The sequence below is a fragment of the Pocillopora verrucosa genome, chromosome 12 (assembly GCF_036669915.1).
Source record: "Pocillopora verrucosa isolate sample1 chromosome 12, ASM3666991v2, whole genome shotgun sequence".
Taxonomy (NCBI): Eukaryota; Metazoa; Cnidaria; class Anthozoa; order Scleractinia; family Pocilloporidae; genus Pocillopora; species Pocillopora verrucosa.
In genome coordinates this window covers 11,094,441-11,121,653 of record NC_089323.1, presented here as the reverse complement: position 1 = coordinate 11,121,653, position 27,213 = coordinate 11,094,441, and the positions used below count along the sequence as shown (strand labels likewise).

The 27,213-nt window shown below is 37.3% G+C and overlaps 1 protein-coding gene across 1 annotated transcript; it reads right to left on the bottom strand.

Moving 5' to 3' along the window:
* Positions 1–5,498: 5,498 nt before the first annotated feature.
* Positions 5,499–26,189, bottom strand: LOC136277174 (zinc metalloproteinase-disintegrin-like atrase-A). The gene is made up of 32 exons (XM_066158864.1): positions 26,174–26,189; positions 22,492–22,590; positions 22,041–22,129; positions 21,770–21,846; positions 21,321–21,387; positions 20,737–20,822; positions 20,149–20,206; positions 19,826–19,892; positions 19,555–19,616; positions 18,882–18,992; positions 18,354–18,425; positions 17,011–17,180; positions 16,378–16,459; positions 15,881–15,962; positions 15,411–15,459; positions 14,692–14,779; positions 14,118–14,195; positions 13,079–13,171; positions 12,468–12,548; positions 12,003–12,056; positions 11,340–11,487; positions 10,846–11,130; positions 10,199–10,330; positions 9,759–9,928; positions 9,339–9,476; positions 9,189–9,255; positions 8,570–8,669; positions 8,127–8,243; positions 7,723–7,798; positions 7,099–7,191; positions 6,570–6,636; positions 5,499–5,671 (listed from the first exon to the last, which is right to left on the bottom strand). Exons 1-32 carry the CDS (start codon positions 26,187–26,189, stop codon positions 5,499–5,501), a joined length of 3,147 nt encoding a protein of 1,048 aa, XP_066014961.1.
* Positions 26,190–27,213: the final 1,024 nt, after the last annotated feature.

The following is a 27,213-nucleotide window of genomic DNA, read 5'->3' as shown; positions in this document are numbered from 1 at the left end:
TTCTGAGAAATTCCGTATTATTATGTCATCTAACCGATCCAAAAGAGGCTTTTACTTTACTTTTTAGTTCAATTGGTTTTGTCCGTTCCAAGCTGAGACTTTTGTTAGGCCCAACTCCATTGTTAGCTGTCGGTAAGACAAGTGAAAATTACTAACAAATCGTAGTTACCGTTTACTTTCACGATCAAATCGTTATTGTTTTTGAGTATCAGATATATAATCATTTCTCTAAAAGTAGGTGACTTGTCTGTTCTCTCAAGATTGCCGAGCATGTAGCTTTCTCTCTGTTCACCCTTTTACTTATGGCTCGATAGATAGGTTTTTATTCGTCTGTATGTCTGTCCGTCTGTCTTTCTAAGTGGCCGGTTTTTTAGACAAGCTCCTGAATAACGTTTTGTCAGGTAACGGATGACTTATCAACTTCTATTTCCAATAGTATGTCCATCTGTCTGTCTGTTCGTCTGTCTGTGCGTCCTTCTGTTTGTCCAGTTGGTCCATCGGTCGGCCCTTCCGTACGTCCGTCCGTCTGTTCATCTGTCCGTCTGTCTGTCAAACTGTAACTGTAGGTCAGTCTGCTTATAGGACTGCTGAATACTTCTTTAACTGTGGATCACTGACTAAACGTTGAGAATGGATGGCAGATTTTTCTTACCAAGATAATAGGTGCATGAATAGTAAATATAATAATGTTAATAGCTTCACGGCTTCCTCAGTCCTCTCTTAAAGTACATAAACGACATCGCATGCCACGAAAGGAAGAGACAAATAATCATTTTGTTCTCTCTCACAATCGTGTTTTGTTTTAAGGGAGATGTAAAGATATAACTACTTCCTCAAGCCAGGTAAAATCTGAAGCTGGTTGAATACACCATTCTCTATCACTTTGATCGTTATTGAGAATCGAGAGCTCTTTTCACCTTAAAATTGACGCGCGGGAAATTGGTAATTATTTTCTCCAATAGTAGCAATTCTGCCATTCATTCTCGAGGACACATGCAAATCCCGGCCAAATTAATTGCTGATATCTGCAAAATTTTCACGCCAATCCTCTCGCTTTTGACATACAGATGGGCTAGTATCTGGTCCAACCATGCCATACGCTAGATTAAAAAAAAAAAAAAAAAAAAAGAAACCTTGTCATTCGGTATTTCGTATTTTTGAATTCAACCCAGTCATACCATTTCTCCAGTCTTCCTGAAAGTGATTTTCTGACTAAAACGATGACAAGAAGAGACCATAGATAAGAAAAAATTTACGTCATAACAACGGAAGTCCTACATTGTTCTTTATCCCGAAACAAATACCGTTCCGTTAGGGCTGAGACGCAGGCGTTATGCGCTGATCGACTCGAAGCTTCAACATCCCCCCCTCCCAACCCAGGCACCTACGGGAAATTGACTGTCGTCTGTGCTTGGTAGTGGAGAGTTTGAACCTTGCCTGGGCGGGGTGGAGAATTTGAGCCGGAAATGTCAAGTCTTTCCAGTGGAATACAAGTTTATTTTCTTGAAATATGGAGGTGTTTAAGGTAAAGAGCTCATTTTTGCGAGCGATGGAATAGCTCACAAGAAAACGTCTAAAGGTCTAGGTTTTAAAGCTTGGTCAATGAGTAGAAAGTCACGGTCTGCTGAGTTAGTCATATCAAAATAGTTGACCACCAAATCCGGCACTTGGGTAGGGCATTTGAACGCGAATTTGGCCCCAGGAGCGGGAATTTCAACATTGTAGCAATCTTCAAGAGTTTAAACACCCGCAGACCAAAAAAAGAATAAATAAATTAATAAATAAATGCAAAGTAAATCACAAAAACTTTGAGCTTACCTTTAGATTCCTTTGAGCGCACACCACGAGAAAATGATTATTAACGAAGTGACTAAAGTTGCTCTCTGCAAGAAATGGAAATAATTATGTAAATTTTGTTGGCTTCATAAGATAATGAACAAATTTCCACAAGAGTTAACGATTGAAATACACAATATGATAAACGTACCGCAACTAAAGCCAATCGTCTTTTGCTCAAGCCAAAGTATTTCTTTTCCTGAAAAGCAACGACTGAATCCGCAGGCATGTCTTTTTCAAAGGTAGGTCCGGATGTCGTTAACTTAGAGGAAAATCTTGATGCTCTTGAAACCTTATCACATGGGTCTCTCGCCTGATTAGCACAGTATCTTGTTTGGATTTCGCTTAACGACCTCTTTAACGAACACAACCGTTTATCAAATCATCTGCCGCTTATGGAAAATGATTAGTTCAATTAACATGTTGATTTTCCTCATGAAAACGAATAACTGTTATTGATGGTGTATACTTTAACCATTTACACCCTAACACTATAATCTAGGTTCGTAGAAAAGGTTGTGGTTATTCATCGTGGTGAATAGCAATAAAGGTAAGTTTTTCGTTTGTCTCACGATGTAGTCACGTGTGATGTAGATCGCGACGTTTCGACTGCATACTGCTAGTCTTCTTCAGGCGATGAGGTCGACTGGTCATGCGTAATCTTATAAAGCATGATGCTCTGCTGTGATTAGTTGTTTTTCAACAGCTCTGATTGGTGTATTTCGATCCTTGCTGATCAGTGATTTGCTCGGTACGGGCGAGTCGAATGTCTCGATCGTACTCCTTAATTCTGTCTTGCATAGGTCTTCCAGTCTCTCTGATGTATACCTTGCCCCATTCACGGGGAATCCTGTAAACTACGCCATCTTGTTTAGCCGGGTCGATGGCTAAACAAGGAAATTGTCCGGTGGTTTACTTAAAATTGTGATTGGGACTATAACAGTAACATATGGTAATATCAAAATCTGCCGGGGTTACTCTGGACAACGGACTGTACGTAGAGGATCTGCAATGGTGAGATAGATTATGTTGAATCTATTCTATTTCAAAGCGAGGGGATTTCTCGAGCAGATACAGGAAACCTGTCTTTCTGATGTTAAAGAAGGGGTGGTTTATGAAAAACTGAATCCCAAGTCAAGAGTTTTTCACAGGTCCCAGACACAAATTTAGCCATCCATCAACGGTTGTGAAAGTGTGCAAAATAAGTAACATACAGATACGAGTTTTGGCTTAGCTTCTCCCCCACCCCTCCCCCCTCTCTTTACATAGGAAAGCCTGTTTACTATGGACAATACGCCGCATGGACCTAAATAATACATTGTGACTATCAGAAATGAACTAGATCCGAGTAAAGGGGGTAAGCTTCCAAAGAAACTGTAATGCTGAGTCGGTGGGGGATATTACAAGGTAATTATATTGGTTTTAACAAACTGAGTTGATGAGGTGAATTGGCCTCCGTAATGCTGGAGTTTCTAAAGCTGACGACTCTAACGGTGCGTCTATTCCGTCGTTTGGAAATGATCCTTGGTGCATGTGCATTTATGCAGAATGTGAGCGTTTTAACACAACCGATAAGATTGGAAGTATTAAAAAGAGGTTCCCCCCAACAACGAAAGAAAAGCAAGGAACTTAGAGGCCAAAGTTATATCTGTTTAGTGCAATGAAGATTATTCACTTGCTCCTACGCCCACAAATTTACTTCAGTTGTCATAGGGACACAAAGTAAACGAGTCACTTTTCGATTTAAGCAAAAAAAAAAAAAAACGTTTCAGTTTAATTGGCAACAAAAATGTGTGCACTCATGTACGTGTCCAAAGGGTTCAAGCGTAGGCCACTAAATGAGGGTCTTAATGGGGTTAACTGTCGCCGTAAAACGAAATAAAAATCTAGGCGTTGAAATCGACAAATTTGTACTGTTAGTCGTAAAGAAGCTAACCGTAAAATTTTTGATATCAACGATGCGTCTCTGAAAATGTCATAATCTTAAACTGGTATGTACCTTATCTTGTGATCACTGTGGGAAAACAGAAAAACACTCTATATCAACTTAACAGCAACTAGATCTGGAATTACCCTTGTTGCTTGACTCTTATGGTAAAAGTGAGCGAGCAAATATGTTTCAGAACACAGTCCGAAGTTTTGGCTCGATGATTGGAAACACGATGAAACCGGAATTCAAATATATATATGAAGGAGTATAGTTTATACCATTGATTCATTGTTATTGATTAATGTTATAAATTTTTCCGAAAGGCTATGCAGGGTACCATTATATTTATGGCTGTTACTAATACTGTGGAGTTTCAAAGTGTAGCAGACTTCAGTATCATGTGAGACCTTGCGAGAGCTGCCACCTGGCTCAATAAGCGCTATGTCCTACCCCGTTTGATTTATTGAAAATAGTTCTGTGAAGGTATTTCAAAAACAGTTTCCCTTAATATTTCGTGATTTATGATCCTTAGTAATCAACTCCCTCTCTAATTATTCTTGTTCTCGTTTTTGTTCTCTCCTTGTCGCTTTTTTCCTTTCCAGGAGAAATATTTTCTACAATTTATTTCAACACATGCAATAGGGTACGCTAAGTTGTTTAAATGATATTTCATGCTGCACGTAAACTAAACAATAGAGGAACACACGAGTTAGACAAAGACATTTATGTTGAACAATAAAAGGTAGAGGAGAATGAATGGGTTCCAGGCTTAAACAGATGATGTAATCCTCGCTCCGCTCTGTTTCCTCTACAACAACTGCAAATCAAGTCACATTTTCCTTTGAGAAAATCAGCCCTTTTCCTGAGGAACGCTTGCAGGTCGGGCTTCGGACGGGATATTTCCTAATCATTGAAAATCCTCAGGGGAGCAACTCACTTAGAAATATCGTCGAATATAGGTTTTGTTACCAAGACTATACTTAGATTACAGTCAAGATGTAATCCTGAACACAAGTAAAGATATATCCCCAAAAATGTTTAAAACGTTTTCTCTACACCCTTGGCTACTGAAGCTTATATCGTAATTAAAAAAGCCATGATTACACGATACAACAATAAATTCTAACATACTATTGGATAAATAAGACTAAAGCTTGTTCTAAAACATCAGTTGGTTAGCTTCTTGAATAAAAGTTTCCAACTCCATACCAAGATTACAGTTAAGATTAAACCCTGAATACTTGTAAAGATGTAACTCCAAAAATGTTTAAAGCTTTGCACTACAGCCTTGGCTACTGAAGCGGAGCAGATTACATCGTAATTAAAAAAGGTCATGATTACACGATACAACAATAAATTCCGAAAAACCATTGGATAAATAAGACTAAAGCTTATTCTAAAATATCAGTTGATTAGCTCCTTGCATAAGAATTTCCAACTCCACATCAAGATTACGGTCAAGATATAGCCCTTATTACTAATAAAGATATAACCCCAAAAATGTTTAAAGCTTTGCACTACAGCCCTGGCTACTGAAGCAGAGCAGATTACATCGTTATTAAAAAAGTCATGATTACACGATACAACAATGAATTCTAACATACTATTGGATAAATAAGACTAAAGCCTGTTTCTAAAACTTCAGTTGATTAGCTTCTTGGATAAGAATTGCCAACGAGATTAGTTACCACGTTGATGCTCATCATTTACAGTGATGATAGAGCAGAAATGTTTACTTATCGCCAAAGAACACTTCTTGGTATTCTTCGTGATCTTCCTCCTCATATTTTTCAACTTTTTCGTCGTCTTCATATTCTTCTTCCATCTCATCGTCTTCCTCGCTCATATCGTCTTCATCATCTCCAGATTCTCCTCCTCCTCCTGAGTGTTCGGGATTCTCTTCACCTGTTACCAAGGGAAAAAAATAGTTCCACATATATATTTTACTTCCAAGATCTCATTAGTAGTTCTTCTTAATGTCTGCTTTACTATTCTAGTGACGTTAGTTAGACTCGTCAAGTCATAGTTATCGTATTACAATCAAATGTTACAGCAATAAAACATTATCAGAACGTTTCAACTTCTAATCACTCTATTTTAAAGTTTTCACTGAGTGGTCATAATACCGAAACAAAAATTGCAATTCTTACGGCAGTTCTTAGACACGTAGTAGGCAGACTTTTCGCAATGAGCATTCAATGCCCAATACTTGCCATTCTTGTTGCCATTACCTCACAGCTTTAATTTTATAAGGAATTCAGTTTAAGGGTCGTCCTCTGAATAATCAGACTGGGTTTGTTTATTTTGCCAAATACAGCAAATCATAAACTTTTTTCAGGAAAATCTTGGCTTTATCGGTTTCGCACATGGACAGTCTGCCAAATTTTGGTGGCCGCACGCAAATGATAATATATTGAATTCAGAGATTCTTATATATAAGAATCACGACTGTGTAATAGATGAAAAACTGGCCTTTTGGAGATAACAATCCGTTCGGTCGGATTTTGGAGATGGCGATGCTTGATGACAGTCATGTTTGGAAGCGTCGCGTCTTTCTCTGTAGTTTCGCTCGCTCATTTGTATATTGATATGATTTAAAATGTCAAATTGCTTTTCTTCCATCTGCTTTACACCCTATCTGAGATCTGGGTCATATAAATAAAACCAGGGGACCACTCACCCCAGGCTCCGTCACGTGGAGTCAGTTCTGCACAAGGAAGTGCGAAGCGCAAGAGATATTAGCAGATATCTCTCACTAAGAAAAGAAAATCTGAATATCATAGAAAAAACCCTGGACTCTCACCTGACGTACAACCGTTTCTGGGATTAAATCCTCCTTGGCAGTGGCAAACCTTTTTATTAGTGCAGACCTAGAAACATTTTGTAATGATAAAAATTTGAGTGAGAAAATTCTTTATGACCAGTGAAATTTCTTGATTCAAGTTACACTTATACATTCGAATTCACATTGCACTGCTTTTCATTCAATCACATTGAGCTCACTTTTCAAAGAGACATCTTAATATCTTATGTCAATAACTTAACTAGGCAAGCTCTTATTAACAGAGCTTCCAAGTCAGAAACAGAAAAAATTCTGCGAATGATGCCCGAGTCAATAACAAATATCAGTTCGTTGAGAATCCACATGATTATTGTTTTTTCTGATAGCTTTTCATTCCATGCAAATTACATACAGTTAACTGGGAACAAAAATTGAATTTCCCTCGCACAATGGTGTAAACCTTTAAATGCGTAGAATTTCCCGGCAAAACCTGGAAATATTAGCTCCTTTTTTTATGCTTCTCACGAACTCAACATTAAGAATTACTTACCCCTCTTCCCGCACACTCTTTGTTGCCGACCACTGGACACTTGCCAACCAGATTGAGAGAACTTAGTGACTGGCACTTGTTATTGATACACATCTTAAACAGACATAGACAGGAGTAAACTTTAGGACCAAGGTAAACATGATAACCCGGAAAGAGGGTTCACAGTGTATTTATATAGACAGACAGCGTATTGTGGAGAGGTGGAATAGTGCGGAGGTTGGATGGACATGAGATAACAGACTCACATTTGTTCTTAGAAGGACACCGAAAGTACTCTTCACCAAGTATTAACCCAGAACTTATTTTTCCAAAATTATATTCTCCATGTTTATAGCAATCTTTTTAACATGGAACTCTTCTAACTAGAACTCTTGTGACCTAATGGTTGACGTTCTTCCATACACTTCTTACGATGAATTGATTGTAAAGAAAAATGTTCCCTAATGTGAGATGTAGCGGGGCAAACACGGAGTATGACAGGGGTCGGCTTTTTTGCCAAACAGCTTTGTATTTATGAAACAGGAACGTTCTAAGTGTTTGAGATTGTGTTTGGATATTAATTAACAGCCTGCATGACAGGACGAATCCGGGAAGGGTATTAAAAAGAGGGCAATGGTATCCTACCTTATTGCGTCCACATTTCGTTCCATCTCTTACCATTCCCAGTCCAATACTGTCACCACCTTTCAGTTGTACAGCACTGTGTGAAGTAAAACCGCATTTGACTACGTGTTTTGGCATTACTTGAAAATATGATCCAAGAGAGATAAAACAGTTTTTTTTGTCAATCGTTAGTTTTAATGGTTTCGTTTCCAAAGACAGGTAAGGGAATTGAACAGAAGGCATCTAATGGAAGTTTAAATATGGATTTACTCGAAAAACGAAATTCCTAAAAGTCAAATTGCAAAGTCAAAGTCAAATACCACGAGTCTCGCGTTTTGAAACTCTTCCTTATTATCTAGCTTACGATAGGCACTTTATATGTTGACCCCTTTTTCTCAGAGAAACAAAAAGAAAGTAATACTAACTTGCATTTTTTCCCGGAAGGCAGAATTATTTTTTTGTCTCTGGCCCGTCCATAATCAACAACAGGTTTTTTTCTGCTTTCGTCCGCTTCACATTGCAGCTGGCCGCATAAAACATCGCTTCGAGAAAATATATTGATTAGTTGCTGCTGAGCTAAGTACTTAAAACACCTCCTTACACAGAACGTAAGAAACTCTATTTACCAGTTAAAAGGACTTAAATGAAATCCTTCATAGGTCGAGCTTGAAGACTCTTGTTAATGGTTAAATCAGACATTTTTCATCTTTTTTGCTCATGAAACGAAATCGCTTTTTTAATAAAACCTTAAGATGCTTCAATATGTAAAACAAAGAGTTATGTCATCTTCTTTTGGCTGTTTATCGAGCGCTCTTTTTGTAGTTTGTAAAGTACTCTTGATAAGCTGACTAAAAAGAATGTCATGTACCTTGCAGCACATCTCTTTTTGGTGTTTGGATCACATGTACCATATCCTCCAGCCTCAGTGTTCAGCTTGTCATAGCATCCGTGGTCAGCGTTTTTGGCGGCTGCAATAGATCGAGTTAGTATTAAATGAGTAAGGAGGGTATTTTTTTGTAGAAACAGTGGTACTGCGTCGTTAAGGTTAAAACAAGGTAATTTGTTTTTATCGACTGAGTTGATACTGTAAATTGGCTACCGGTAGAGAGTTTCTAAAGCTGACGTTTCGAGAGTTAGCCCCCCGTCGGAGCGCAGAAAGACGTCAATTAATAACAATTGAACCTAGAGGTTTTTAGCATCCAAATTTTCTCATTGGATGGTTTTTGGTCTAGCTCCTGTCGGGTGTATTCGTAGTGTCGTCTATTTTAGTATTTAACTAAAAAAAACGTCATGTTTGAAATAATTCATGTACCTCGAAGAAAGACCCCTTTATTTAGGAAAGAAAAATTGAATTGGCAACTTAAAAGGATTGTAGATAACATACAAATACTTAAATAATATTTGATAAATTGAAGTAAAGGCAACTAGTGTGGTATCAAAACGCTAGATAACATAAAAGAAGAAAAAAAATGGGCACATTTACTTACTAGCTCCCCATAAGTCTTTACACTGAGTGTCAAGAGTTTCGCTGCACTTTCCAAGGTAACAGAAGGACTGAGATAGGAAAGAAAATGAGGGCGGTTTTTAGAAAATAGAAAGACAACTAATTGTGAGTGATTACAACATCCTTAGCTTACATCGGATTTTTTTTCGTCACCACTCTGAGCATACGTTTTCCACCGCCGGCCATCAGAACTGTAGTGTAAGAAGAAGCCGGTCACCCAGTCGTACCAGTTTCCACGTCCTTGCATCAAGATTTTACTGACGGTTTTAACCTATAATTTTAAAAAGACGAAAAGGCAATATAGAAAAGACCATACATTAATGAAACAGCTAAGTTAAAAATGTTTAAGGATGATCAGTTATGTTAAGGTAGCTCTCCTCAAAACGTTTAAACAAGAACTAAATCATGAGTTTCCTTACGATATTGTAAAGGGCAATAAATTTAATTTACTAAGGCGCTTGTGCTGAGTAAGCTTCTTGCTATCTTTCCTTATATTCTGTTTTTGTATTGTTCACAAACTATCCGACTATTCTTATCTACTATCAAAACGTACCTTTCCCAGATCAACTTGTAGATATTCGGTTTTGCTTTTGGCTTTGGCACACCAGTATTTTTTTCCTTTCAGCCTTGCATACTTGGCGAATTCCTCAGCTCTCACTGAGGAAGCAGTAATCTGGCGGTCTTTGATTTCACCGTTCTGCATTCCAAGTGGCTCCACACAATCTATAAGTATATGATTTATAACTATGTACTATATTGAAAGGAAAGTATATACCAATTTTCTTAACTCGAATTTAAGTCCTTGAAAAAAGTTGGATGCTATGTATAGGGTGTAAGGCGCCAAGAAGGACCAGTATCTCTCCCACACAGCAAAAGAGGGCCCACCCAGGGCTTGAAAGAGGACCTTTTCTATATACCGTTGTATTAAACACGAGGCCACCGCTTTTCTCGAACTTATACCTAAAAGGTGTGATAAGGGGCAAAAAATTGTACCTTGTTTCCCGAAAAACAGTTGTAGCCTTTGCTCTTCGCATCCAGACCACAGTACCATCTGTCTCCCGTTTCCTGGCCAGGCTCCAGAGGTATGGATACATCTGCCAGATTTGGCGTGCTTTAAAGATCGCCCTATTAAGTAAACAAAAAAACAAAAGAACTAGCCATCAGAAAAAGAAAAAAACCAAATGAAGTTTAATTGAAATACCTTCAGATTGATATGCGGTGAAAATTTTCGTGGAAAGTGACTATTTCTAGGGATTTTATGAAATGTTGGAAACCTGAGTTCTGTAGCCGTACACGAGGCAACTGTTTATAAAACTGTCTTAAAACTTTTTGTCTTAAACTGGGAAGCGAAATTAATGGGTTTTGGCTCAATGAGAATCACGATTTTAATTCCACTCTGGCAAACACCCAATACAATTTTCGTAAGGATTCCTCCAGCCTCCCCCCTCCAGAGTACGAAACCAACAGAACTATAACCCCAAGAAACACGAACATTGATGGAAACCACGTTACCCTACGATCCAAATATATCTTTTCCAATTTATTAATAAGGTGAATATATGTACCTCTTTGATTGTTGAATGCATTATCAGTTCGAGAGCTGGACAATTAAGAGGTAATATAAATTTCTTTGGACTTACCTACGACTCGTAGAAATTTCGAGTCTGCAACTTTACAAGTCCTGCTGACAACAATCTTTGCACCATTATGCGTCCCGCCATTTTCGGGACAGACCAATTTCCCACTGCAAGCGTGGCGTAACAATCCGTCTTTGCCACGCGTGAATTGAAAATGTCTCTCTGAGCACCTGCTACCGGTTACAAATATGATGGGGTCGTTGTCACGTGGGGAACAACTCTTGCTTGATGGAGTCAGACAAAAGTCAAGGTTGTATGACTTTATCGGTGAAGGGGCAGTTGGCCTTACTGTCAAAACGAACATAAAGAAACATGTTAAAACAGAATGGTTATTTGACTTCGGGACCCATGTTTGCGCCATCTTCAGTCTTCCTACTTCAACTCATAAGACATTGCACTGTTGATCTTCATGGTTTACAGAACACGTCATGGCACAATGACCACAAGTGTCTGGTATATATACAACAGTGTTGAGTAGGATTGTAGCATACCATTACCTTCATCCGCAGAACATCCCATGAAGTCGGTCCTTAGACAAGGCCAGCCATTCCAGTATTGAGGATTGATACGAAGATATCGAGCGTTGACCATAGGGTTCAAGTCCCTTGCGACCACACCATAGAAGTTAGTGTTTCCATGTATAACCTTCAAATAATTTCAGAAAAAATCCATGATTGACACAAGGACTTTCTTCAAAGAAATTAGAATGTAACTCGTAGGTGGCAAAATTTATCTTCACAACCCAAATTGCAGACAGGAGTACACAGACTCAGCGGTGCTCACCGGCTTATAGTCAAGCGAGTTAGATGTACACGGATTTAAAAGGAAAAAAACAAAGAGAAGTTAATGTAAATCTGTTTTTTCATGCTATGAATTACTTGGTTTTTTTCCAAACCATTATCGTGGAAATAACCAAACGAAAAGAAAAATTGCAGAGGAAACGAATCACATCGAAGACCGACGAGATTAACACAAAATGAAAGGTATATGACGAGTAGTAGGTAGTATTCTTCGTTTGAAATGAGTGCTGGTCACCTAGTTATGCACATTACTGGTAAATTAATAATATTTAGAGGCAGAACTTAGTGGCACTTCTGTAAAAGTGAAAAACGTTTTGAACTATGTAACATGCTCTCTCTCTCTGATCATGAGAAACGTACGGTTTTCGCCTGGCTGCATGGATATCCATTAATGATGTAAGTATCCTCAGGACACTGAAAGAATGAGAGTGATCAACTGTGAAGCTTCTTAAACTTGGCAATTAAGCAACATTGGGGTTTGCTCTTGAAGTAATCTAAAGTAACAATTCTTTTATCGATATTAAAACCCAAGCTATGTTAGACATGAGTGATACACTAAGACACTGACCCCTACGCTAGTGTACAAGTATTGTGATTTAAAAATTCACACACACACGGCTGGTGGTAATCTCGGCAGGTGAATTGATAAAGTTATGCACATAAATTTAGCAGCTAACATTCTGACCATTTCTGGCGCCGTGTGTTCGTTTTATTTTTGACATAACAAAGTGCAATAACATATTTTTACAACCTCACACTTGATAGCTACTACTCGGTGGTTTTTATGACACAATAATTTCTGAGTCAAATTCTCTATTTGCTTACGTCTCTTGAGGAACCAGTGCAATATTCTGGAACATCACAATCAGTTTGGACTCCACGACATAACGTTCCTCGTTTCTTAAACTAAACGAGAGTCAGAATACGCCGTTAGATCGCGTAAAGCACAAAGAACCATAAGTTTCAAGGATGAAACACTTTGATTTATCTGTTATAACTATTTTGGATCCTATACCACGCATTTATAGCGAGAAAATTGATCTTTTATGCAACTTAAATAACGTTATTTCTTCCTATGGTGTAGTTTTTTATTTCCTTCTGCAAGTATACCCTAAAAATATAAAGTACGTTTGCTATCTAACCGTACAGGTGCGCCTGTGTTATCGTATTTTCATTCATAATCGAAAAAAGTAGATAATGTTTTGACTTGTGGATGATAATCAAGTAAAGAAAAGCCCTTGCACGTGGGCTGCAATTGAGGGAATACCAGAAAAAAAAGAATATAAAATCCAGACCAATATTCTACTTAAAAGGGCACTTTCCCACAGCAGCTGTTGTCAGTTCATCCTAATCCTTCTTTAAATTTCATCCAACGCTCAACGCTTCTCAGTTTCATGAGCCCGTAATGTTGAAGGGATTATTGATTATTTTGTTACCTGGCAGTTCTTGCAGCATGAGTGATGTAAGTCACTGCACTGTGATTCCTTTTTAAGGACACAGTTGTGAGGTACACAGCAAGGATCTTTAGCCTGGCACATCTGAGGAGATTAAAAACCGTTTTCATCATTCCTGATCGTGTCCGAAGAATGAACGTTGTCACGTCGTGAAAGTAGTCAGCTATTGTAAGTGTTAGACAATTTAACCCTTTAACTCCCAAGATCTCATTTGTAATTCTCCTTGCTGTCTGCCATATACTTCTTGTGATGTTAGAATTTGGTATTTGATTAACTAAAAATCCCCTAGATAATATTTTTCCTTATTCTCATCACTTGTCTGCTTTATATTGTAAGGATAAATTCTTCTTGGTCGCCCATGGGAGTTACAAGGTCAATATGTCCTTACGATGACATTAGCCTTTGCAAAGAAATCACAATAAATCCCATGCTAAAGCAATTTGAATAAACACAAAGCAATTTATCGCAAATGCTTTCAGAACAAAATTTTTAAACCCGAACTCTCTAAAAAGGAATATTTCTCAGATCATTACCATTTTTACTAAAGAATTCATCACTTTTATGAAATTTCGTTGTGAAGTATACAACTGGGGTATCGGTTGCTAAGGTGATGAGATATAGCGTCTTAATATGAAACCATTATCTATCAACATTTAGAAAAAACTCTCCTAACCAACCTCTTGTTTTAAGTGTTGCTCGATTGTGAACCACCGAGTTTCACGCGAGTTAGTCCTTTCTTTTCTCTCTGAGAGTAGTTATTTCCCAACAACGAAAGTACCGGCTCGCTAAAAATTGATGCAACTCTCATTTTAACCCTTTCATTCACACGATCCAAAAACCAATTCTCCGTAGTGACAGACATACATTTTCATGATATTATCCCAGAGAATTTGATACTAAATCAAACAATTTCCCCTGGTTGATGTTTTTGTCTTCTCATCACCTTTCCACTTGAAAATCTATTAAAATATTAATGAGAAATCCCCTTATGGTCGACTATATTATTTGCAATTCATGCAACTTTACAAACCTCAGGGGTACCGCAGTCGCACTCCTCTCCTTTCTCGCGTATGCCATTTCCACAATAACTGTTGTAGGCCTAAAGGAAAATCAAACGAACCAACAACCTCAAGATGTTCTTCTAGCTACTGAGGTGCATATTTTTAACCAAAATCGAAACCGAATCAGTGATCAAAAATGAGAATTTCAAATAACATATTTTCTGACATACTATTTGCCATACCCATGTTTGTGACAGTTACATCCAAATTTTCTACATTTAAGCCCTTAAGTACTATCCTAAGGCTAACCAAATTTTGATTGGAAAATGAGTTCGTTGTATGAAAGGACTCCGTTACATAGGGGATACCTTTATTTTGTCGAAATTTTTAGGGCTGTTCCAGAATAAAGTTTGCATCACTGTTCCAGGAAGTTACCTGGTTTACTTTGTTAGGTTGCAGAGCCGTTTTAAAAAGTTCTTCAAGGTTACCCTTTTAATGAAGGAATGAAGGAACTCCTTAAAAGGCCGATAATCTTAGTATAAATTATCATCCAAAATATCCCCCCCTCCTCTTTCTATGGTTTCTTATGGTTACCTTGTAAGTTGGTACGTTGTACAAGCATGCGTCATTGACCTTTTGAAGCGATTTAAGGCTGCAATCCGAAAATCCTGGAAGTCGAGACCTGAAATCAATATTGGGGGAATTTCAATAAATGATTGTAAATGTAGCAGATATGTACACATCACCTACTCAAGAAAAACATACATCTACGATAGATTTCGTCTTGCACTTTAATTGCTCCTCTGCTTTCGTCCAATTTTTTTTGTAAGATTTTATTTGTATTCAATAGAATTTTACTGACTGAGTTTCTGTATGATGTTTTGTCGAATAACTCAACATTAGCACTCCGTGGAAGAAAGAAAGAGTGGTTTACTTTCATTATCATTGAATACTATGACAATACAACAAATCGCAATAAAAATTGACGGTATTATTAAGGTGAAACTGAGTTATAATAATAACACACTCTTTATATGGAGCGCTATTACTATCGCCATCCAATATTACTTTATAATGACTGGAGTAAACATAAAGTGCTCGAAAATCCCAACTGGCAGGGGGCAGACCAGTTGGTTATTTACACAGCGCAGCTGACGAGTTGAACTCGTGGCGACCGAGAACAAATCCAGCAAATGGTGGGTAGAGGACTTGAACCTTGGACCACCATATTTCAAGTCCAGCACCCTAACCAATCGGTCACAACGAGTAATTTAAGTGTATCTCATTGCCAGATGTTTCAGAGAATGACCTACCTGGTACCTCCCATGAAACAGCCTCGTGAAGTTAAACACTTGCAGGTCCCTGTATTTAGACGAAAGGTTGTGTAAATTAGAAAAAAATAACAATAATAACTGGTAAGATGAACAATTTAACAAAATTAGTAGCTAAGAACTGTAAAATAGTTTAAAAAAAATCGAAAAAATCGAGTCAAAATATCTTTCTGGATATTGCGAGAATCTGTATAAATACTTTTAAAAGGGTTTGATTAGATTTGTGTAAAACACAAACAAATTTAGGTTAAAATCTAAAAGTTATATTTCTGCCTCCTCATCTGACACTAGACCCTGTAGGTATCGTGTGCATTTTCATGTTGTCATAACTATTTTCATACGTAACTCTAAGCTAAGATCATTCTACAACTATTTGCGATTAGAAAAAGCTCTATCTTGTCAAGATAATCGAGAAAAAATGAATTTGATTTCAAAAGTTTCACAATTCTTACCAGTATCGTGATTGAACGCAAAGTTGTGACCCAACTCATGAGCAACAGTTACATAAGGACCAACACTACTGCTATAAGACCACTACGAAAAATATATTTATCATTAACCATATGTCGACCTTTAAATTCTAGAATGGGTAAGAAATCTCTTTATACTACGTTTGAGCATGCCCCTACCAGCGTAATTTTAGCTTAGAAAAAGCCAGAGCCCACGCCACTTTAGGTGGTATTTCGTTTGAGTGCTGTAAATCCAAACATATCGTAATTACGACAGCCAATCAGAAAAAGGGAAAGATCACAGGGGACCAATGGGAAAGCAAAGTCAAAAAAGCAACTTGTCTGAAGCGCGGGAAAACGGCGGGGATCAAATCATGACTAGTACTTCTTTTGCCCCTGTTTGATGGAGATTGGCGTTGAGATTGGCGAAAGTATTCTAAAGGATCTCAGGACATAGTGAGGCAAAAACAATGCAATTCATATTTCTTGGCATAACTTACGGCGTTGATAGAGTTTGAATTTCCGCCACACATCGAATTGACCCATGCTAGACCAGCAATATTCGGGGGCCAACCTTTGTGACTGAAAAAAAAAATTTAAAAAAATAAGCGAGATAAACCTGGAAAATTTATTTTCCTCGACGACTGAGGTATAAAGCAAAGTTCACGAGACCGGCCAACGACAAAAAGCGAACTTTTGCTGTCTACTGTTTACCATTTTCCGCGATAAATATTTCTTGTTCAATACCCACGGACATTTTGCGCGTTGCTCGGCTTTTTTTCTGAGCCCCGTAGGGTAGTATAGTATATGCGTAGTATTATATTGATCTCCGATAAGTTTCAAAACAAATTAATGATCTACCACACAGCTGCAAGACACGGAAGTTTTCGTTCTTCTTGGCAATCAAGCGACATTGGATGATAGAGGGTTAACTGAGAAGAATATTTTTTTGAGGTGAAGGACACTATGTTCTAGATCATGTGTTGTAACTCAAACCACCCCAAATCGATCTTTTGAGATTTCTGGTAGTTTTCAGAGGATTTTACTCTTTTGAAAGGTTTCTCCTCTAATCGGAAGACGTTTTTGAGTTGGGAAATGTGAAAAAAAACTTTCGTTAGGATGAAAAATTTTACCTTAGTAAAAGAGCGTTGTCATGAGGGAACCTTTTCACCAAATGTTTATTTCGATAGGCCCTGAAATTGCGTAATTCACTCCCTGCATTTCGCACACGCCCGAAAGGATCTCTGTTTGTCCAGATTTCCAAGTACTTCAGAACTATCCTGATGTTGATTCGCTGATAGATCTTTACAAGAGACAAAAAATCAAAAGATATTTAGTTGGTAAATAATTAATTCATCCTTTATTAACTTTTGATATGTTCAGCACCATTAGGGAAATCTAAGCAATAAGAAGAATTGCGTTATGACTGTGTACTTATCGACAACAAAATCAAGTCAGATCAAAAAATTAGTGGAGTTGTTCTTTCTTGCTTGAAAAATGCATTGATTATATAGGGACAGTTTCGTTTTTGGTCATCTCTGGGATTTAAAGGGTTAATCTATACAAAGACAGGGTGGATCTGGGAAAGGGGTTCAGGAGGTACCTACCCCCCCTTGGGATATAACGGATAAGAAAACTAGCACGAAATATAAATACGACTATGGTACGACTTCATCCTGAACCTTGATCACCCGCAAGCGAGGACAGTTTAACTTCACAAATTTTACAATCTATCTTAAATGGTTAAAGAAGTTTAAATGGTCAAACTACTTTAAATGCAGTTCAACTTCACAAATTGCACAATCCATCTCAACTGGTTGAATGAGTTAAAAATCGTGATCCCATCCTGGAAAATTTTGAAATTCTGACACAGGGCATTCAGAGTCACCATTACATTCTGATGCACCATGTCTTTTAAGAGTGACCAAGGCAAAACTTCGCCTTACACCATCAACACAATATCAATCAATCATCAAGAAAACAAGTTATGAGAATAAAGAGAAATATCAATCATAGCATTATACATTGATTTATTACCAAAGTCTCCGAACTAACATCACAAGAATTGCATAGCACACAGTAAGGAGAATTACTAAAGCGATCTTGGGAAAGAGAAATCAAATAGCTGTCTTAATTCACATCACTGAAAGCGTTGTGATTCGTTGTAAGTTCAGCTTTGTTTTAAATACCTTGAAAGAAATTGAAACTTTGTATTCAATGCCAACGGTATACTTTATGTACATCATGTTCGTGTCTTCGTAGACATTTCCAGCCAAAATCTGATGTTTTCCTTCGAAATACGTATTTTCTGTAAAGGTCAAGCACCTCTAAACAAAACTGCCCAATGACTTACTTATTTTTCGTTGATTTTTAACCGACTAAGTTAAGCACTTTTTTCTTTTCCTTCTGATAAAAGATGATTAAAGAAATGGTTTAAAAGAAGAAAAGCTAGAGTAAAGCTCCAAAGACAACTTACCGCATCAACAGTGTTCACTAATGTTATGACTCGATCTTTGATGACATTTTTATCCCTGTTATATTTCTGGTACTGTTGAAAGCAGATAACATGATCATTGTGGGGAAAATTCAAGTTTTAGGTCAATTATCAGAACATTTTTGAGTTCGCGAACTCTAATAACCCTTGAAAAAACAAACAAACAAACAAACTAACGTCAACCTGGTCATCGAAAGATTTTGAGGTGTAACTGAAGAACAAAATTTCCTCCTTTGCCTTATTTCCCAGATATAGGAACAGAAGAAAATAACGCGCCTTTAAGGAGAGACAGAAACCCAGTAGGGTAGGCAGGGATTACGCGGTTGATCCAAGTTTTAATCTACAAATTTAATTGTCTAAGATTAGACTGTATTGATTGGGTGAGTGAGGGATTTTGGCTTCATAACTAAATCTAGGTAAAATTGAAGGTAAAGGTGGGAGTAAGAGCAGTTGATCTGATAATCAGCCTAAGAAGCAAAGCATTGATCTGTTGTGATAAACAGTACTTACCATTTCATTGTCAACACAAATGAAAATTTCGGTGTATCGCGTCTCATCAGTCGTCAGATATTTCTTGTAGAACTCATCAATATGACCTGATATCTTACGTCTCTCCTGGATCTAAACCAAGATAATCAAACGCGGTTGTTTAGAGTAGTGATGAAAATTTGTTTTTACTTTTTGCTTTACTTAAAGAAAAGTTTATTAGTTTATCAATTTCAGTTCTAAAGATATATAATTATAGTTATTAACTATAAAAAAAGTTTCGGTATTTTTTCTTATTTTTAGCTAACCAAAGTAGGGTTGGTCATTGAGGTCAGAAAGTGTAAGATTGAGAAAGTATTACTTAATTATACGCTAATCTACGTGTTTTTTTTTCTCTTTCGTCTTTTTTTTTTCTATATCGCCTCACGTCTTTTGCCATTTCGCTGTTCATAACACCTTGATCATAACGATCTGCCAAACTTGAGCTTCCATTTCTGATCCCGAACTGAAAATTTAACTCTTTAACACTTGTCATTGATTTTGACAACCCTGGTATATTCTCAATTTCATGACTAGAAGCTTACTTTATTTTCTCACCTAAGATGTCATACAAACTTGCGTTTTACCTATTTCGCCATTTAATAATTTGTTTGTTTATTTATTTATATATCTCGTTGTCTAAATAGTGACCACCTACCTTCGCAATTGGCCCAAAAGTTTCGTTTAAGGAATTGGAGTCTGCCTGAATGTCGTCGTTTCCTGAAGAAAGAAAAAATGGTGAGTATCAAACGTACCAACCGCTATAAACATGACATCACAAATAAGTACAGCATCTGTTGGGAATTTTTCTGAGGCAGTAAACTTCTTCAAATAGCAAACAACAACATATGAAACCTTTTTAAAGAAGTTTTGAAGCAAAAAAAAGGCGCACCGATTGAATGTTATGTTTTCGCAATGAAATGATTTACCACACTTATGGAAGATATCTTGGGACTCGTCTTCTTCGGCTCTACTGACTCTGTGAATTCCATTTCCCTGAAATTTGATATAATAACGATTTTAAATAAAACGAGGTAAAAAGGAAGCACATTTTGAGCGACACGATTCACTTAATAAAAACTTAAGTTACTACAGAGATCTAGCGTGAAAATAGCAATCAGCATTGGTCAAAAACAATACAAACAATGAGAATTTTCGTAATGTTGTGTTTAGGAAGGTGAAGTGATGAAAATTCTTGTACACTTTATCTACATTCTACTGATGTTACGATTTGTATTTTAGTTAAACTTGCCTCGTGTCCAGTCTCAGGTATAATATAAAACGTTTCATGGCCATCACCTATCATGCCTCTGAAAAAACAACATTGATATTTCTCATTTCCATATCAAGAAATTTTCAGTTTATACGGAAGCAATTCAGCATTTCATTGGGTTTTCCTTTTAACGATGTGTGATTGAAAGTGAGTTACTCACTCACGTTTTTCGACGCCTCAAACAGTGTACTTATTTCTACTTTGCGGTCTCGTTGGCTTAAAATGATGTTAACCTTTATCAGCTGTTTTAGTTGCTTTGACGATGGTTTTAAAACACGCGACTGAAAAGCTCCATGGTGTATGCATTAGCAACCGACACAATATAACATTGTCAATTCCTTGTTTCTTTACTCTCAGGCTGCTTGCAGTAAATGAAACAAATCAAGATAAGAAGTCATGCCTTTTCTCCACGCTTCTTATAAAGTATAAACTCCATGGACTAGTATCCTGTTTGCTATTACGAGCTTTTTGTCTTCACATTTCTAAAACGTACATAGCATCTAACTTATCTAGTGAAGATGTCATGCTTGAAATGCGTTATACAGTAAATCAGCAATAAAACCTCACCTCAACCCATTACAGGTATTCAGAACAACGCGGGAATCTTTCATTCCACGTATGATGCCTTGATAGTGACAATGATCGTTATCATCCTGAGAGAGAAATGCATACGATGAACATGTTGGATGGCCTTCACTCCTCTCCCACCCAACCCTCTTATCTGAAATTCGTATTTTTTTCAAGCATGCTAATGTCTTTTATATAAAGCTCAATACTCACCTTTAAATTGACGGATCACCACCAAAAGTTTAACACATTTGCTAATGTAGATAGAGTTTGATGTAATCGATATTTAATCAACTGGCAGAGAGAGAGATTGCATTGGCATTTATACCATAAATTGCTGTTAGCTACCTTCTGAATCAGAGCGATGGTAAGCATCGATATTTTCAGATGTTCAACCAGCAAAAGAGACAGAGATGCAGAACCCAACTACTTGGTGTTATTATGAGGAATGTATTTTGTATTTTTATTTGTAGAAAAAGCTTTCGTCCAAAAAAGCCTCTGACGCGATTTGCACATGGAAGCAAACGTTTACGACTGTATGATCAACCTTGTGTTTTCTAATATGTTCTATAACTTATACCTACCTCTTGTATGACCTCTGATCCATCATTTTCGAACGTGCGAACAGCGAATGATGAAGGAATTAGTTCTCTAAAGGAGAGGAAAAACAATGAGATATATTGATAAATTAATATTCATGAATCAGATCCACACATAAGAACATAATGGACTGTAAGTGAATGAAAAGAGAAAACAAAGAAATAAATAGATATAATATTATGTAAAATGATGAAATGAGCGAGCCAAACGATGACATAAGAAATGAAATGAAATGAAGGACAAAAGAAAATAACAACTAGCGAACAAATACACGAATAAGCAAGTAAATTTCAACGATCTTGTTACCATAGATCTTGTTAATAGCATGAAAATAGAATAACAAAATCAATTACTATTCGTCTCCTTCTTACTTATTTATTTCAAGAGTCTGATTCAGTGAAAAAATGTAACATAGGTTGGTCAGCAAACATACTTGTTTCGTTTAACATCTAGGGTCCAGTCCTTGTCAAAAGCAGTCAATCGATAAGAGGCATCATCCACGTGACCTCCCTACAACAACGTAACACGAAATTATTATTCATCAAAATGTCTCTATAAAGATCAGTTGTCCAATGTTATTGTTATGTCAATGCATAATATTGTTTGTTAAATAGCTGAATGGATCACTTGCATCACAGTCAAAAGTGCATCCAAAGTACGAGTAAAGAACCAAAAAAGATAACGTGAAATTGAACGAAAACAACCTTTTCCGAAGTTGAGAGGTCTTGTTTCTCCCGTCTACCGTCTACTCGTTCAGGGCGGGTGAGTTGATGGCTGATATCCTTTGCCTCACCTGAAAATGTTAGCAATATCAGTTGCGAGCTGAGATTTAAAAGTACTTAAAGCCAAGAGAAAATTCAAATATTACATTTACATCTTAAAAACACGGTAAATAGGGCGTATTTAGATCAAATGTCATAACACCAAACCCAAAAAGTTGCAGCCACGAATCACAAGAAAGGAACTACCTCAGGGGATCAACAGAGAACTCAAAGTGAAGATACTCAAACTAACTGAAGCAGGAAAACGAGAGTGACCAAATGGCGACTGCTTTAAGTATGAAATAAATCTTGGTAAATCACAAAGCAAAAGAAGCAAAACCAATGTCGTCCAGAATTACTTTAAACTTACTCTAAACTGAGAAAAGAAGCCTACCTTCTTGAATCGAGCTTGCGTTATGCAATAACAGCAACAACGCCCAAACGATCAGTGATCTAGCCACTGTCTGTTTACCCATAGTCTTCCCTTGTCTTTCTATGGAAAAATTAAAAAGAATTTTTTCGAAAAAAGATTTTCCAAGAGGGTTATTTGGATGCCTAAAATTAGCGCAATGCTTTCATATCGAATGAGGAAAACTTTAAACAGGTTGCATAACAGGAGGAATGGCGACAATCAAAGACAAACTTCTTACGTACCTCTTTCACGGCGGCGAAAATCTCGAAAAACCAAGGAAATCGTGGTTTACTCCACAGTGAGTTTTTTCTTCGGTCTTTATTTCCCTTTTGACAAAGAGAAAATAAAAATTAGTCATTTAAACACCCAGGATTAACTAACAGATGGTTTTTCAATCACTGAATTAAATGTATGACGTGTCAGGGATGGGGATGGTTTAGGCTTTTCCTGCAATTCCAAAATTCCCCCTTTTTCCTGCAGGTTCAGCTCACCAAAATTAAACTAGTACTAATCTTTAAGGCTGAAGTTCAGAAAAGAGAAATAAGGAAAGGTACTGCATTAGTCGTGCAGTATGTACGTACCTCGAAATTCCCTCGGTTCGACTATCCAACTAAAGCTGTGAACCTCTCGAGATTAGCGCAAGGGAGAAGTGAGCTTCACCAATAAACCTACATCCAGAAAACCCCTTTTCGGATCACGTGACTATGTGGGTTGCCCAGACTTCTTACAGACCGAGTGACGCATTCCACAGCCTAGCGAGGGGTCAAATTAATATATTCAATCAGCTGTCTATGGAACTTGAAAAATCAGTGTCATGATATTTTGTAGTAGATCACGGAGAAAGGATTGTTCATATCATTAAAAGAGAGGGGTTAGTCTATCAATGCTTACAGAGAGCGTGTAGCCGCCGTAACCAGAAACATTCAAGTTCTCAAGTTATGGTAATTCTATTGTTTCGATTCGGAACAAAAGTAATATCTTATCGTCAATTTAATTAATTTGTGTTTAGATCAATAGGCCAATTTGAATACTTAATGAAGGTGCTTTGTGCCTTGAAAGAGAAAAATGGAAAGTGAAAACTGAACCTTACTCAATAATATAGGCATATGTGGAGGATTTTCAGCGATGAGCAGTTTTAAACACGTTAAAACTGTTTACTTTTGCCATTGTTTTGGTTTAGAAAAACCGGTAATTACAAACCGATTTGACACGGTCTAAGGACTTTTCTTGTCAACAATGCTATTCTAGAAGCAATCTTTTTAACTCACCGACTCCCACACAAATGCGGTTGTTACAAACTTAGAACTGGAACAACGTCATTTTAAACTTAATTCATTTCATATTTGGACCAAAATAGATCAGTTTGATATCCAATGGATTTTATATGATTTGAATAGGGATAAAGGAAAAAAAAATAACATAAGAACGTTGTTCTACCATCTGTGATTTGAAAATCGCTGGAGCATCGACCCAACAACGCTAAAAAATGCTTATTTCTGTCATTCCTTGGGTTTGAAAGTATCGATCATGAGTGTAATTAAGAAAGGAGTTAAAAATTTTCGGAAGTGGAGACGAACGGATGTGATACGGTTGGTAGAGTGCGTTTATTGAAACTGACACCCCCGGTCTCCCTTTGCGGGAGGAGGGTATTCTCGAAGCCTTTCTTTTTGACTCCCACTCATCCATATGTCGCATCAAACGTACAAAAATTTACGTCATTTTAGACTGAACTACTTCTATTTTCGATAACCGCAAAAAGAGATCAATTGGATGACAAATAAAGTGACTCTGAACTCAGTGCGGGGAAAGAAGGAACAAAAAGTCCAATTAAATTAGAAAGTTGAATCAATTGGTGTTTTACGCGCACCTACGTGGATGACGTTACACCCTCACCCGTTGACGTATGAGTCAAGACACGGTTTGTGTAAGAAAAAGTTGTTTAGCTCACTTCGAGTTAGTTAGAACTTATACAACGCGAGAGAAGACATAGATAAGAGGCATCGAAGTTCTTTTTGTTGCTCAAGTAAGAAGCGAACTTGAGCCACATGAAAGCAAGAGTCAACTTCTTACACGTGGTCCTCGTGCGCGTGTTCGTACAAGCTCCCAAGGATAATGGATTTCATAGGAAAAGAGAAAGCTGCACTCAATTTTCAAAACTCTTGAGAAGGAATTCGCAACTGAACAAAAACCGTCAAACCTCTCGACAATCTAAGGAAGAAAAATTGGATTTTCAGGTTTACAGGAGGAAAACAAGAGTTAAAGACAAAGAACTCCCATAGCAGATACGAGTAAATGCGTCTTCAATTGATCGCACTTGAAATAATGGTCCATTTGGAACCTTATGTAAGTCGCACATTTTTTTCCTCGTACATTTAGTACTTGAATTTCTGAAAATTGTTCCACTTTTATGCAATTATCTGTGTGTTAATTGACATTCACTATGGAGAAATATCTCTTTTACGCCACGGCACGAAGACTCTTCGCCCGCGAGAAAACTCGAATCCTTGAACAAAGCGATTCTCTTTCAACTTAAGTTAAAGCCTTTAGAATACTTACAACTTTGTTAGAATTAAGGCAAAAAATTGTTACGCGAAGCTCAAGAAAGCCTTAATAAAGTATTTTTACGAACGTGTGAACAGCTAACATGATTTGTTTACCATGCCAGCACTGTTACCTCAAACGAAACATTCTCTACAGCTAAAAGATGCTCTAATAAGTTGTCTTAACTGCAAGTCACTCTCTCCATGTAAGATTAATGTCACGAGTTTCGACTCAATCACTCGGAGAGAAAGTAGTATTTGTATTTTATTCTCCCCACTCAGTAATTTAAGCGACCCTTTCTTGTGTTATAAACGGATCAAAATTTTGAGGATGAGGGTGAAATAATGATTCGCTCCCATCACAGACACATAATCGATGTTTCATAACTGCTACATTTCAGGAAATGTTTTCAGCAGATATGGATAAGAGTCCTGTTATCTCAAGATAAAAGCAGTTGTAATAGTTATAGACGCAAGTGTTAGAGATTTTCAACGCAAAATAGCAGTTATAAGTTCTTAAGTGTCTGTTCGTTTACAGGTCTATGCTCAGAAACATAACCTCAAGCGCGCGATGACAAAATATTTAAGATGTCTACGTCCTCAATAATTAACGGAGAGATGGGGGGGGGGGGGGATATTCCTCTCCTGTCCTTTGCGTCCCCCAACTCGCCTCTTCCTTATTTTGCCAGCTTCCTGCTCTCCGATGCAAGACACGACAGAATGAATGTCATGGAATAGAGAGCCCAACGTTTATTAGCTTCCTACGAAAACTGAGTAAAAGCGAGAAAATTATTCCAGGTGTTGTTTTAGTGAAGCTCTCAGCAGAACAACGAAACAAATGGAGAAAGTCTCCACCATTCACTACAATTTTCCCCTATCAATATAACCGAGACTCATGCAGAGAGTTTGAAGAGAGACAAAAAAATCACGGATCAGCTTCAAAAATTCTTTGCAATTTCTTCTCCAAAGGTTTTTCCTATCTTGATGATATGAACTTCGAAGGCCAAGCTTTTCAGGGCTGCCTTGATTTACAATGCATCTTTGACCACGTCGTCTCATTATCCAATTGAATACCGCACATTCCTTACAATACTAACATTGTTTTCAAACCTTTTATTACTTACCATCATGATCAATCATGATGGTCACCCACGAGGAATCAAGCCATGTACCTTCGGTGTTGCACTCCAATTATCAACAATGCCTAAACGACATACGATGCCAAACTTACTTAAACTACCAACAACTTACTGTTTCTTCAATTATTTCCCTCTTTCTTTTTTTCGGTTTAAAAATGCCCGTCATAATGCTTAAAATTCATGCATAACTAACTTAAAATACCAAAACTACAAGAAGCAAATACTTTAGCTCCGCTTTTTGCTCAGGGAGAGGGGGAGGAGTTTGTCACATCTTCTTGGTGACTGCCATCTCGGTTCATCCGCAATACTTCAATCACAATGAGCAAGCTGCTTTCCCGCAAGTAATCTCCTCTGGAGTTACCTTTGAAAAGGTTCTCCACCCTTCTGCTGTCTCAAGCTTACAAGTTTCGATCACTAAATCCTTGAAATTACGTGTGCCCAAGAAACAGGAAGTATAAACAATGGAGGATATGATTTCTAAAGAATGAAAATTCTCAAGTTCATTAACTTTGGACACTGAACGATTAAATAAACTTCACGCACAGACGTGTTCAGCAATGACCTCACAAAGGAATTTTTAATTCCCGGGGAGAGGTCATGCAATGTTGATTAAAAGTCTCTGCGAAATTATGAGTGACTGTTAAATGATACATACTGGTATTACTTGTAACGCTTAAAATTTCTTAATTCTATTAACATTTCAGTGTCTAAAGTTTACAACCAGGTAAAAATTATAAGAATATGATGATTCCGGGCTAGTAGACAGCTCGTCGTTTGAACAAAATCTTTTCATTCTCTTAGAAGTAAAATTCTTTTTTGCTTGGTAGCTTTTCGGAGGCCTCCTCTTTAGTTTTTCTAGCTTTAAGAGACACCTTTTAAGGGATTTATTTATCTACAGAGCTGTAGTAAAGACAAAATAACACAGTGCAATGCCTTACTTTCCATCAAGCCTAGCATAAAACTATACCTTGAAATTTTTTTCTTTCTTCTTCAATGTAACTTATTTTCATTTAGGGTAAACTTAT